The sequence below is a fragment of the Miscanthus floridulus genome, chromosome 18 (genome assembly GCF_019320115.1).
Source record: "Miscanthus floridulus cultivar M001 chromosome 18, ASM1932011v1, whole genome shotgun sequence".
Taxonomy (NCBI): domain Eukaryota; kingdom Viridiplantae; phylum Streptophyta; class Magnoliopsida; order Poales; family Poaceae; genus Miscanthus; species Miscanthus floridulus.
Window position 1 is genome coordinate 9,148,611 of NC_089597.1, and position 14,460 is coordinate 9,163,070.

General features: G+C 45.2%; 1 protein-coding gene and 1 long non-coding RNA gene across 2 annotated transcripts; both read left to right on the top strand.

Annotated features, from left to right (window-relative positions):
- The first annotated feature begins 4,407 nt into the window (after positions 1 to 4,407).
- Positions 4,408 to 5,616, top strand: LOC136523820 (uncharacterized). Its single transcript, XR_010776167.1, has 2 exons — positions 4,408 to 4,990; positions 5,425 to 5,616. It is a non-coding gene; the product is annotated as an uncharacterized lncRNA (long non-coding RNA).
- Positions 5,617 to 6,342: 726 nt separating this feature from the next.
- Positions 6,343 to 7,372, top strand: LOC136523247 (uncharacterized). The gene is made up of 2 exons (XM_066516993.1): positions 6,343 to 6,964; positions 7,063 to 7,372. The coding sequence occupies exons 1-2, from the start codon at positions 6,651 to 6,653 to the stop codon at positions 7,370 to 7,372; spliced, it is 624 nt and encodes a 207-aa protein (XP_066373090.1). The 5' UTR covers positions 6,343 to 6,650.
- Positions 7,373 to 14,460: the final 7,088 nt, after the last annotated feature.

Here is a 14,460-nt window from a genome sequence, read left to right on the forward strand (position 1 = left end):
GGCAGCTAGCGGCACCAAAGAGAGATGGATGGAGAGCAAATGGCACTGACTGGTCTATTGCATGCATCAACTAACAGACGAAACAATCATGCGCGGAATGTCAACAACATGCATGTGATGGATCTCCGTGTAAACATGCTTGGGTCCGGTGACACGGGTCTAAAAAAATCCATCAACCGCCTGGGAGTGGGAGGTAGAGTTTTTAGTTGCCTATTTTTAGAGTATCCCGATGAGTTTTTAGTTGCCTATTTTTAGAGTATCATCTGGCCGTACGATAGATTGTCTGTGACACGTGTCACCAGATCCAGTCAGTCTGCACGATGGGAGGGTGCAGCCAGGCCGCACCCAATCTTTTTCCTGTTACGCAGGGGTTTCATCCAAAACAGATGCATGGCACGACTATGGAGAAGCACTCGAGGTAAATAATCTTCTTAACACCAACTTGCATGGTAAATCACGGGCAATGGATGGGTTAAATTGCGAGCCATGGATAGGGCCACGTCACCCGATAGCCCGGTAACTACCAGATCTGGCGAACAGGCGATGTCATCGACCGTTCTCTATTGTGGTGTTCGTAGATATATCACCCGTAAGCCATAAATCCAGAAAAGTCACGAAAGCTCCTGAACCCGCTCGGCAGAGGGCTTGTCCCATTTGAATGGGACACCCTCCTCCCCTGTACTAGTATGGTCAGGTCAGCATCATGGAGCGAGTCTGGACATGGCGTGCAACAAATTATTTTAGCTAGTATGAATGCAGATGCAAGCCAGTACTAGTAATTAGCTGGAGTATGTAGTTTATTTTATTAACTATAATCATATGGCGCATGGATGGATCATCGTGCATTATTCATGTGGAAACTGGTGATCTTCATTTGTTTGACCCAGTTAATCTCTACTGTACTTCCTCCGTCCTTAAGTTTAATTTAATCTGCTATCTACTACACCTAACAGATTTCTGTGAAGCCACCTCATCGAAATTCACTAGCGCCGTCCTCTCCTGGGAATTGGAGAGACCGACGGACTTCTGGACTCCTCTGCCGAGCAATTTTTTTTATTGCCTCATCCTTCAAATACAAGTTGTACCATCCGAACTTATAAAAAAAAGAAACTCAACACCCACTCACTCCACACGTACGCACTCACACCACGAGGAAGCTAGATCTACACGATACACGACCGAGTGATATAATAGTTGTGGCCCATCCGTGCGACAGGTCCGAAAACTACCTCAAGGGAATCCCGGTGAGCACCGGCCTTTGAATGCTGGTGGGCAGGCTGCACACCGCAAGCCGTTGCCAAGCTCGGTCTCCCTCCGCCGAGCAATTGATGCATCTGAGCGTGAGCGATCGGGCTCATCTCTCCTACTTAAAGCCAGGACTGCCCACATCGCCGCTATCCGCTGTGCCTTGGCCTCAGCGGCGGAGGGCTCGGTAGGGCGGATCCGCCGCGGATACCCACCCCAAGTTGATCCGGCCGCCATGGATTCCAGGTTGAAGGTCCGCTGGCTGCTGCTATCGTCCTATCGAGCAAACTCTGAATGTCCGCACGAGGAAGATGACTGAACCGTTCACTTCATTAGTTGGCCTTTGCCTTTTGGGCCTTGACGCTTGCCTTGTGGGCTTGTGCTTGTGGGCCGCGCAAGCACATTAGCTAGCGCCTTTCATTTTCTAGCGTAAGGACGACCCCCTTTACCTTCCGCCGCCGGCCGCTCCAAATTCCTATCGCGGCTAGCCAGTTCGGCAGACGGCAATTCGTGACTTCGCTTCTCGGTCTCGGATGCGGTGCGGGCAGCAACAGCAAGCCGGCGATCACCGACGTTGAGACGAAGCCTTCGACACTGTCGCACTGACAGTTCGCAGTCGCAGGACGCAGGTCGCATCTCAGCACATACGCAGTAAGCCAGTAAGTCGTCCAATTCTCTGATACTTTTTTTTTGTTTTCCCATTGTTATTATTCAATCATTTGGTTTTCAAATTATTTTTGCTTTGGTTGATTTTGAAACACAGGGAATTATAAAATATTAATATGGAAGATGACTTTGACTGTGACTCAGATGAGTACGAACAAGCCGTCGCTGCAGTTGAAGAGGAGATGAAAATGAAATGGCAGGATTACAAGATGAAGATTAGATTGAAACTGATGGGGAAGGTATTATAACTCAGTTCAATCCGGATCATGTTATCACTGATCCGGGGCTTCGTATACCGATTGATCAATTTTCTATCAACATTAGATCCGAAGTTAGAAGGGCTTTCACACTACGTGAAAAAGGGTTTATAGCAACAGCACGAATTTTTTGTAGGGGCGGCTGGTGATGGAGCCGTCCCTACAGTGGCGTGCTCGGGAAGCCACAAACCAGCCGCCCCTACAAATGGAATAGTAGGGGCGGCTGGTGATACGAGCCGCCTCTACAAATGGGTCTGATTTGTAGGGGCGGCTCACTCACCAGCCGCCTCCGGTGTTTCTATTTGTAGGGGCGGCTGGTGATTGAGCCGCCCCTACAAATGCCCCACGTACAGTGAATAAGTCATACACCTAAAAATATATGCAGCCCTCCTCCTCTCTCTGTCTGTCTCAACTCTTCCATTCCCCTCCCTCTCTCTCTCTCCCTCGCTCGGATGGCCACGGCTCCTCGCCCGCCCGTGCGGCGCGGCAGCCCCCCCCCCCCCCCCCCCCCCCGCGCCTGGCCGACGAGCTCTAGACCCGCGGGATCTCGGTCAGCGCCACGGCTCCCTCGAGCACTGCCCTGCGTCGCGGGATCTCGGTCAGCGCCCGCCCCCAACCCTTACCCTAATGGCGTCACACCCAGGCACAGCGGGATCTCAGTCCTAGACGGCACCCAATCGTTGATCTACGGCGAAGCGACATCGATCCGTGATCGGGCAGCATCAATCCAAGGACGGGCGGCCTTGATCCATGGTCTGGCGTTGTCGATCCGTGGTCGGGTACCCTGGATCGACGACCAAGCGACCTCGACGGCGGCGCGGCGAGCCCCTCCTGCTCCTTCTAAGGCAGCGGCCGCCATGGAGGGCCACCAGCACTCAAGCCCCCAGGTGAACCCACATCCCGTCGTGTCTTCCCCTTCTAGGCGCCAGTCCCGACTCGGTGACTACCAACCTCGGCACCCTGCGGCGGCGGCGGCGGCACAACCTAGCAGCTGGCGCGAGCAAGCGACTGAATGGGGGCAGAACAAAGGTATGAGATCCGACTAGTAGATCGGGTTGTCTCCTCATCTGCCCTACGGCTGGTAGCCAGCAAGCAATTGGTAGATTGATTTCGAGGTCCATAGCTATGTGTTCTTTGCTAGTGATTACTAGATTGATTTGTGATGCGCGAAGCGTGCCTAGGATGCAGAGTACCTGTTCTGCAAGCATCTGCCTTGTGTGAATCATGTAGATTTGCATAGGAAAAGTTCACTATTTTTTTTTTGCCAATTACTCTTCAATGAACTAGTTTAGATTGCGGTAATAGTATGGATCACCTAGTGTTGTTTAGATTGCTTGGGCTGTGACGTCACACATACATAAATGAATGATGACTCCTTATGATGAGAAACAAGTTTTACTAGTTGTATGACGTGCCATCTAACTATAAAAATATGTGAACACGTATTGCTGATGTTGAACATATAAAGATATGCTTGCGACAGAGCTGTGATGGGATCATGCAAGGCAGCTGCATGAAAGAGATGGTTTGTGACTACCAACTTTTAATTTTAGATGCAAGATAATAAAAACAATCATGTACTGATTTCATCCTTCTGTCAATTGGAATTACACGATCGATCATATATCTTTTATTCTAGGATGTAGTAGTAGAGTAGAGCTAGCCGCCAGCTAAGGACCTAGGGTACTGTGTTCAATTGATATAGCTTGTTATTGTATACAACTTTAATTTGCATATTGTGTTGGATGCTAAAGATAATTGGAGTAGATTGTGCATGCCAAATGTGGCGATGGGGTGGGTTACAGGTTATTTTGTTTTGTTCTGTTTTGCAAAGTGGTATGGCTAAAGGAGCGGATATTGAGGAGCTCTCCACCGATCTCCCGGAGCTGTGGAGATTAAAGTTGAGGCGGCCTTGTGGAGGGGCCATTGCCTCCCTTGCAGATTCCTGCCCTCGCATCCATGGCGCCGATTGATGAGATGAACCTACCAGTGCTACATCTCGACTTCCACCACAGAGGCGGTGCAAATGTTTCCTGATGAGATGAACCTACCTCGAGAGGCTGTTCCTGTTTGTTTCGTTATTAGTAGGTCAACTGGCTAGTGCTTTTGTGTTGGAATGTGTCACTTGTCTTTAGGATTGATAATTTTTAATTTTGAATTCATATGAGATTACTAGAAAATATTGCAAAATGCTGACAGGGTAGACAAAAGCTTGATTTCGAGCTAGAAGTGGTAATCATTTCTTTCCAGAAGCTAGCACATGCATTTCAGTATTATCTCATATGAATACAACAAAAGCCTTCATTTCTTGAACTAGCTTTTAAAACTTGTATTCTTCAAATTTTTGCTTGAAATTTCTATTAGCGTTTCCATAGTTGTAAATGGTACCAGGATGATGATGATATAAGATTATTACAATTATAAAGGTGCATCGATTTCTTGATTGTGGGAGGATGGTAGTCATTTTTGATCCATTCTGTGGGAGATGTTGATAACATTATTTGATATGTTGGTTGTTTGCTGGCTGAGGAGCATAATTAGAGATTTATTATTATTTTTATTTCTCAATAAGGATACAAGATGTGCAACATGCTTTTTTTTTCCAGAGTGTAAATGCTCAGATATGCGTGATTCCAGCAAACTTATGACTGATTAGATTTGTTTCCTGAGATTTTTTTTCCAGATTGGTAAGTATAAAGTATTTTTATTTGGATTCACAGATTAATTGGCTACCTTCTATCCGAATGACTTGCTGTATCACTGAATCCACTCCACATGCATCGCTGACAAAGTGGAAGATTATCAATAGCCTGCATGGTCAGGTCAGTATCCAGTGTTGGAGTGCTCCTTTTTCTGCTATAACTTATGCACAGGTGATTGTATTTCTTGCAAAAAATAGAACATGAATGCTACTTGTTTTGCAGAGCTTATCATGCTAGTCTCTTTTCCGTTTTGATTCAGCTAATGCTTCAGATTAACTATGCCATCACTATTTTTTTTCTTATATATTGGAAATACTCATGGGTGCAAAGATAATTCTTTATTCTTTGTAAAACATAATATACTAGTTATAGGAACTAGAAAGCAATGGATCGGATATCACACTAAGCTGATCATGGAAGCATGTTTGTTCGCATTGGCACCTGCCATGCTGTGCCATGTTTGTTCGTATTGGCATCTGCCATACTTTCACAACTCACAGCATCCTGCTTGCCCATTTTCAACGAAATTCTGATACCTTTTTTTTGTGGTGTAGATGCCGGAAGCAAGTGTGGGATTATTGCTCAGGAATGGGAGGAAATCTGTTGACTTGTAGAGGAAGAGAGATGGGCTACACAGGGTACAATGCATGTGGCAATGGTTTACATGCATTTCCATCTATCATTTGTTTGTTTTTTTAAGCGAAACCATCTGTCATTTGTTCCTTCTGATACTTGGTATCTGTGCAGCTTGCGTTTAGAAGTGTTCACAAGGTGAATATTTTAGAAGTTTCTTTTTTCCGGGACATAAATTTGGGTTTCCTGATTGTGCCTTTATCTATGATAAAGGCATTGAGCATACTAGTTAGCATTTTTTAGTTGACTTGATATTTTTTTATATTTGATTTGATATGTATTACTACAATTCACATTTGGAAGACATGTCATGGAATATTTGTTATAATCTGGTATAAATAAATGTGTAGTGTCATTGAGTTTCAGTACAATCGCAGAAGAAGATAAGTCATGATGAAAAATATATGTTCTGGTCGAATTTGAATTGTAAATTTAATTTTTTTTTGCAGAAAAATGATTTGTAGGGGCGGTTGTTACTATAGCTGCCCCTACAAATCGATTTGTAAGGGCGGCTGGTGTTTTCAGACCGCCCCTATAAATTGATTTGTAGGGGCGGCTACAGTACCAGCCACTCCTACAAATTGATTTGTAGGGACGGCTGGTAACACCAGCCGCCTCTACAAATTGATTTATAGGGGCGGTCTGAGAACCGCCCCTACAAATGCATGATTTGTAGCCACTCTTTTATAGGGGCGGCTGGCAAAATCGTCCCTACAAACGGTTACCAGCCGCCCCTAAAAACATTTTTCTACGTAGTGTCATAGATAAGGGTCCAACTCAACCAATGGGTTATAATTTCCCTAAAACAAATAAGAAAAGATGCTTTCAGAAAAAGTTGGTTCAAGCAACATCCTTGGCTTGAATACAGTGTGGAGAAGTATAGGGCCTATTGTTTTTATTGTTATCTTTTCAAGCATGATTGAATGGATGACAAATTTGGATATGATGTCTTTACAATATTGGGGTTTAACAATTGGAAGAATGCATATTTGGCGCTTCCAAAACATGATGGAAAAATCCAAAATCAGTGTAGGACAGCATATGAAGATTTCAAAATCAAAGAACAAGTGTGAAACATAAGGTTGACAAACATACAAAAGATGCACTAATCAAATATGAAACTAGGTTGGATACATCGTTGTGTATTATGAGTTTGCTCACATTGCAAGGTGAACCATTCCGTGGACACGATGAGTCCCTTGCTTCTTTGAATAAGGGGATTTTTCTAGAGTTTCTTGATTGGTATAAAGAAAGGAATGAACAAGTGTGGCTTGCATTTGACGAGACATGTCCCAAAAATACCAAGATGACTTCCCCAACAATTCAAAAAGAACTTACAGAGTGTTGTGCAATTGAGGTCACCAAAGCAATAAAGGAAGAGATGGCGGGTTGTCTTTTCTCCATTCTTATAGATGAATCGCGTGATATATGTGTCAAAGAACAAACGGCTATGGTTGTGAGGTAAGTAATTGATTATATAATGTTAATTGTTATTGTAATTGATTATATAATTGTTAATGTTAAAATTAACTAATCAGATTATAATATCTATGTTGTAGGTTTGTGAACAAGAAAGGAAAAGTGATTGAAAGATTTTTAGGTATTAAGCATGTGAAGGAGACAACCTCAGAAGCATTGAAGACAATAGTTGTTGAAGTACTTGGTGAGCATGGGTTACACATTGCAAATCTGCGAGGGCAAGGGTATGATGGTGCTTCTAATATGAGAGGAGAATTTAATGGCCTTCAGAAGCTTATTCGTGATGAGAACCCATATGCTTTCTATGTCCATTGCTTTGCTCATCAATTGCAGTTGGTAGTTGTTTCCATCTCAAGATGTTGTTGGATTTCTTTGGTTATGTGGCCTTGATTGTGAACACCACTACATCTTGCAAGGGGAAGGATTTACTGCTAGATAAGCAACGCAGGATTCTTTTAGGCAAGTTGAGCAGTGGAGAGATTTCCACAGGAAGAGGGAAACATCAAGCAACATCCTTGGCTAGACCCGGAGATACAAGATGGGGTTCTCATTACAAGACATTACTTCGTATTGAATCAATGTGGGATTCAGTAATTGAAGTTCTACAAATTGTGCATCAAGATGAGCGTAATCCAAGTAGGGCAGGAGGTTTAGTGGAAATCATGGAGTCTTTTAAGCTTTGTGTTCATCATGAAGATGATGTTGCAAATCCTGCGCATCACAAATGAGCTCTCTCTTATCTTGCAAAGGAAGGATCAAAATATTGTTCAAGCCATGTCTTTGGTTATTGATGTGAAAACACGTTTGATGAATTTGAGGAATGATGGTTGGGAGCCACTATTATAGGAAGCCACAAAATTTTGCAGTGAAAATGATATCCCAATACCAAATATGAATGAAGCAGTACCAAGATTTGGAAGATGAAGAAAAGGGGGCAAGAACAACATCACTCAAGACCATTATTTTCGTGTTGATATCTTCTATGCTGCTATAGATGCTATTACCATAGAGTTTGATCATCGGTTTAATGAGGTATCTTCAGAGTTGCTTGTTTGCTTTTCTTGTCTTGACCTGAGAGGTTCATTCTCTAAATTTGATGTGCACAAGCTTGCTCGGCTTACTGAGACATATTCTGATGATTTCTCCTATTCCGAAAAGAAGGGTATAAAAGATCAACTTGAGTTATTTATTATTCATGTGAGAAAAATTGAGGAGTTTAGAGATTGCCATGATCTGGCAAGTCTAGCTGCAAAAATGATTGAACTTGATAGACATACTGTTTTCCCATCGGTTTATCGTCTAATTGAGTTGGCATTGATACTACCGGTAGCAACGGCATCAGTTGAAAGGGTCTTTTCAGCTATGAAGATTATCAAAACAAAATTGCGCAACAAGATGTCCGATGCTTGGCTCAATTACTTAATGGTGTGCTACATTGAGCGAGAAATATTCAAAGGAATTGATCTTGAGAAGATCAAGAATACATTTCAAAACAAGAAAGATAGGCAAATGCAATTGCCTAGGCCGCCTAGGCGTGACTGAAGCTTCATCGTCACATGGTTAGTTGACTTTACTTGTATTTTCTATAGTTTTTTATATCCTAAATGCTTGTAATTTGTGTTTTACTATCACACTGTCTAGTGAACCATTTTGAGAGATATTACTTTACTATATATGTTATCGACTTCGCTCTACCTTAAATTTTTTTTCGTCCTCCGCCACTGCTTGGCCTCGCTCCTCCTCGCCTGGAGCGCTCCGGTCAGAGGGGCTACTCCACTACGGCGAGATCGTGGTGATACGTTGCGAGGCCGCCGGCTACCTGTTGGATCGCCGGCTGGCCACCCGCGGATCGTCGGCTCTGAGATCCTCTTCATCCTCGCTGTGGCGCCCACCGTCCTGCTACTCCTCCTCTTCGGGCTTCTTTAGGCATCGGGGCCGGGGGCTGCACAGGGTCTGTAGCCTGGAGCCTTCTCTCCACTCGGTGCTCTGTGAGTTGCTTCCGATGCTGTGGTCATGGTGTTCAACCAATTTCAGTTATGGTGATGAGGGTTCTGAGTTTAGTTGGTGTGCAGTGGGTGTTCGATCAAATGCCTGCTTGAGTTTGGTCGTGAGTAGTCGAGTAGATAAACAGCACTCGCTGATGCAGTCGGCACTTCGGCAGTGGTGGCGTCCTCAGGCATCTGTGTCGCCGCGCATGCCGATACCTCTAGCCCTAGCCCGGATACCTCCTTGAGGGCCAAAAATACTGATGGCACAACAATAAGAGTTGCTTATTTGTTGGATGATGAACTCAAGCTGCTGACAGTTCCTTTTCGGGGGTGGTCAAATGCCCCAATCAAAATGGGGCCAATATTTGATTCTTCTCATTAGTGCAATGTCGTAGGATGATTTGGTAATTTAGCATTGGAAAAGTAATTTTTCTTTTTGAGGGAATCTTCCCGGAGACCAAATGGAAAAGATTTGTAAGGGCTTGGAAAGAACTGAGGAGAGAAGAAACCTGAAACAACAGAACAAAGCCCTTGCTCCAGGGAGCTCTATGTTTCATGCGATTGTGAAACGATGGAGCAGCCATGACGCATGTGGACAAGCAGGGAGAGCCGTTGGTGCTAGCTCCAGGAAAGTCGCTGGTGCCAAGAGTCATCTGCGGGCTTGATCCAGTCGTGGTGGACCATGAAGGATGACAATGGCATGCAGGCAAGTGCCGGCTCATTTGCATCAACGGGTCTACAACAAGCTTCAGTGCCTCTTCAATACATGCACTTTTCCAGCAGCATCCTTTTTTGAGCTGCAGGTCCATCTGTAGCTATGTAGCGGGAGCACTTTATTTATTGGCTTAAATCTTCTCCATTTTGACTTAATTATTACTGCATAATCGTATCTTTAAAAATCACTAATCAAACATGTGTAACTTCAGGATGCTTCAGTATATTTTAACCATGTAAAGCAGCCAGCCACTTCAAAGATCTGTGATGAGCGCATCAAATACCTTGACGTCATAATTCATAAACACATGTGGGAAGGCGAACAATACACATATATCCCCATGTCTACTAATTAGTGTTGTCATGGCTTCACAAAACAGCTTTGTTTAACATATTTTGATGCAATTTACTAATTAGTAGTTTTGAGGCATAAGTGCAACCATGATTTATGAATCGACGACACTTTTAAAATTATCAACGTTTCTGTTGTCCTTCCAAGTAAGGAAGATTGCACAACTATATTTTCACATAAGCTTGTAACACAAGCAAAGCCCTACATTTCTAACTCCATATGAACCATCATCCTAAAAAGCACTATAAAATTGCTGTAGCAACGCGCGAGGTATCGTCTATTTATTAAGTTTGCCAACGAGCTCATAGCTTGGCGTGGTAGCGCTCACAGTGGCTAGGCTGTCCACACGCTCTCGCACACAATTTCATGACCCAACTTGCTATGAACTTGTAGCTTATAGAAGCAATTTATTAATACGGAGTTTTGTTTCCAAATGATCTCTGAGTGGAACAACCCAAAACCTGTAGCTTATAGAAGCTACAACTTGCTATGAACTTGTAGCTTATAGAAGCAATTTATTGGGCATCTCTGAGTGGAACAACCCAAAACCTGAAACTGAATTCGAAATCCGAGGAGGAGGTGGATTCCGCCGTCAACCGAGATGATGGCGCATGCCAAATCGACGATGAGCCTGTGATGATTTTAGGGTCAGAGAAGTCATGACAGGCATATGTAGCTGTACGTGTAATATATAGGCTTCTTACGGCTAAAGTAAACCCTAAACTGAAAAGGTCCGGTTCGTTTCGCTGAAATTTTGGCTGATGCTGCTGCTTATGTTAATTTATTGCGGGAGAAAAATCCTGTTCCTTTGTCAAAAAGTACTGTGGAAGAATAGGACGGATGTATTTTTCTACAGTTTTTACTGGCACCAAGTTTTGTCAAAGGAGTGCATTGTTGCCGTCAACTTTTCCGGCCGACCGACCGACCGACTCCCATGTGCCATGCACCACGCAGGAGGAGAGAAGGGGGGTGGTGGTCCCCACGCGAGGCAGCAACGGTGGGACGGTCCCACAACGGTGGTACGTGTCGGAGTCGAGAGTATTCCCAGCCGCGTTTCACGCATCAACGTATGTATACGCGCCCACCAACCAACGGTCGTGGCCGTGAACCGCACATGCACAACGCTGAGGATTATGTTCGTGCTACACGACACGAAGATGTGATGGCATGCCATGGAACATGCTCAACGTAACGATTTTGTTGCCAATTTTCTTGCGATTTTGTACACAACATCGATCCTTGGTTGGTCTATAACAACAATTCAAGATGGCATATAGGTCTACAACTTTTTCTTCAAGCACTATGGTCGTTGAACGAACTGATCATTGGGAGATCTTCAGCTGATCTGAAGCTTAGCTGATTCAACGGTTTCAGACTCTAGTTTAGAGTTTCATAGCTGAGCTGGTGCAGAGTTCCCCGGGTTCAGTCCGTTGGTTCGACCCTGCCCGATTTTAACCCAATTTTTATTAGCATCCAAAAACAACTTCACACACAAGTCGTCAAAATTACTTTGCATGTCATCTATATAGATAGGACTCTAATACCTACACCTTGGCGATATTTACATAAAAATGGTCTTCAGACTTGGAAATGCGTTAGTGTTAGTTGTTTGGGCCGTTTACTCAAACTTGAGCTACCAACTTACCATGTTTTTACACTTAATCTTTAGCTGGATCCTATTCTAGGTTGAAGCACATGACTTGTAGTCGTACTACTTTCATGTTGCCACACTTACAAGTGTTTAGGCAAAATCATCAGTTAGGGCAGCCCCGGCGCAGGCGTATATGAGTAGTGGTCTCAGAGAAAAGCACTGGTGAGGCTATCCTAGATAATTTATTCTCCCAACGCAGGCATACAGTGCCTATCCTTTAAAGGTCCCATTTGTACTTTTGGCAGGAAGCTTTGTCATCTGGCGGTCTGCGAAGCCTACACCAGTGAATAGCGTTGGGGGTGGCCTTAAGCAGCCATAAACACGTCATCATGCTAACATGTGCAAATGCTATCCGAATTCTCCTTGCAGACTCATCTCTCCTCATCTTCAGAAGTGCAAATGCGATCCAAACATATCTAGGGAGCATTTATGTTTTTAGTTGTTCTTTATAGATCGAACAAAGACAGAGTAACATATATAATACATACACTTAATAGAACAATTCACTAGTGGTTACTAAAGCTTTGAAGCAATCTCCAAGTGTAGAACAATTAAGGGTATGGAACAACATGTATGTCACTAAATCTCACACGATTTTTCACCTCCTGAGCAGTAACAGTACTCAAATATACAATGCTTTAGGTAGTTATATATTGCTACTAGCAATCATCACTCACACTTGCCCTTAGCGTGTTTAGTTCATCGTTACCTCTATCAACAAGCACTGGAGAAGAAAGAAGATTTAATAGTGGAAAGAGAAACATGAATACATTCGTCCAAAGGAATGACAGTCTCCAAGAAATAGTTTACCGCTGAGAACAAGATTTATGCAGCACATATTTTCGATCTCAATTATATATCATATCCATTTAATTTGTTGGGGACGTAGAAGTTGGAATAAAGGACATAAACACATGTTGTAACGCGGCCTCCGAGAGTGGCGGAGACCTACGCGGCCAGCAGTTCGCAGAGACGTCTCCGACCAACTACCTAAGCAAAGGCCCAGCTACCGCGCCTCCAGACCCAGAAAGATGACGGTTTCTCAGACTGCTTGTAGGACGCTGCCGGTGACCCTGGCGCAGCCTCCACCCGGTTGCTCGTAGGCGTCTCCGGGTGGAGGGGGCGGAGGCCGCCCCGCTGCAAGGCTAATCAAGTGCCAACGTTACCTACGTATGTGTGCAGGTAACCAGAGGAAGGCGCTCGTGGACGGCGCGGGCGCGCCGGTTCGGCCTCCGCTCGTAAGGGCAGAGACCCAAGCAGGAGGACGGCAATACTGGGCGTCGGGGGTCTGCGGCCCCGGCGTCCTAGGGGCGGAGACCTACGGCGGAGGCCCAAAGGCCCTTCGCCGGATCCTGAGGCCTGATGAGGCGGAGACCGACGGCGAGGGCCCAAAGGCGCCGAGTCCTGAGGCCTGATGGGCCGGCTGATCGCGCAGGCCCCGTATCTGAGGGCGGCATGACAAGATTACTCCCGAGAGGAAAGGCGAGTAGTGGAATATTCCGAGAATGTACTGTAGCAGCTGAAGGGTACTATTGTAAACTCTGTAAAAGTGATAGTTGAGCCCTATAAATAGGGAGCACTTGTAACGGTACAGGAGGTTGGTGACTGAATTAATAGAACCCAGTTTATACGTATCATCCCACTACTCTCCCACCTGTCGTGCCTATCTCCTAAGCCTCCGCCCAAAAGCAGCGCCTTGCGGGCGGAGGCCCCTACCTCCACTTCACTGTCTAAGACCGCAAGTCTCAACATTGGCGCCCACCGTGGTTTGGCCAAGGCAAACCAACGATGGCAGGGAAAAGAAAAACCACCACCAGAGCAGCAACGACCATGGGTCAGAGAGGAAGGCCTAGGCGCACCACTCGTAGCACCTACGCAACCTCGCTAGCGGAGGATGACACCAAAGCAGATGCCCAGGGTCAACCACCGAAACCCCAAGATCCAGAGATTCAAGATCCAGAGGCCCAACCAAACCAAGCCGCAACACCCGAGCAAGAACTGCAACAGCTGCAAGCACAGTTGTAGAGAGCGCAACAAGAGAGGGACAGAATGGCAGCAATATTCGTAGCCAATCAGCAAGCTATTCAAGCATCAACACAAGCAGCAGAAATCAGGCAGCAGTTGGCAGTCCTACATGCTAAGATGCTAAGTATGCAGCATGCAGTACCAGCGTCAACCTCCGCAATCCCAGCCTCCGCAGCAACACCAACTGCAACCATACCACAAGGGCCTCCGCCAGTGATCAGCACGCCCATGATGCCATCTCAGATGATGCGGAGGCCTATCAATCCCAAGTCCCCACTCTCTGAAGGCATACAACAGTCGCCATGGCCAACGGCATACAAGCCAATCACACTACCAAAGTTCAACGGAAAGACAGACCCCTATTAGTTCATTATGAGTTACGAGGCAGCAGTAGCCTCCGCTGGCAGAGACGACGCCGTCTTGGCAAAGTCATTTGTCATTGTAGCCGAAGGCGACGCGTTGGCTTGGTATTCTATGCTCAAACCAAGCACAGTCTATTCTTGGGAAAACCTCCGGGACAAGGTATTGGCAAATTTCAAGGGGCTAATAGCACAGTCGCTGACTTCCACAGATCTGTTCCAGTGCAAGCAAATGTAGGGAGAGACACTACACGACTACTTCTGAAAATTCATGCAACTAAAGGCGAAGGCACTAGACGTCCTAGACGAGATCGCCATTGAAGCAGCGATCAAAGGCCTCTGAATCAGGCCATTCACAGCACACCTAGCAAGAAAGAACACACAAAATA

Excerpts from the sequence above, each read along its gene's own strand:
- LOC136523247 (XM_066516993.1), top strand. The coding sequence starts at position 6,651 with ATGAGTTTGCTCACATTGCAAGGTGAACCATTCCGTGGACACGATGAG. Across the intron at positions 6,965-7,062 it reads CAAACGGCTATGGTTGTGAG|GTTTGTGAACAAGAAAGGAA; the intron begins GTAAGTAATTGA and ends TCTATGTTGTAG.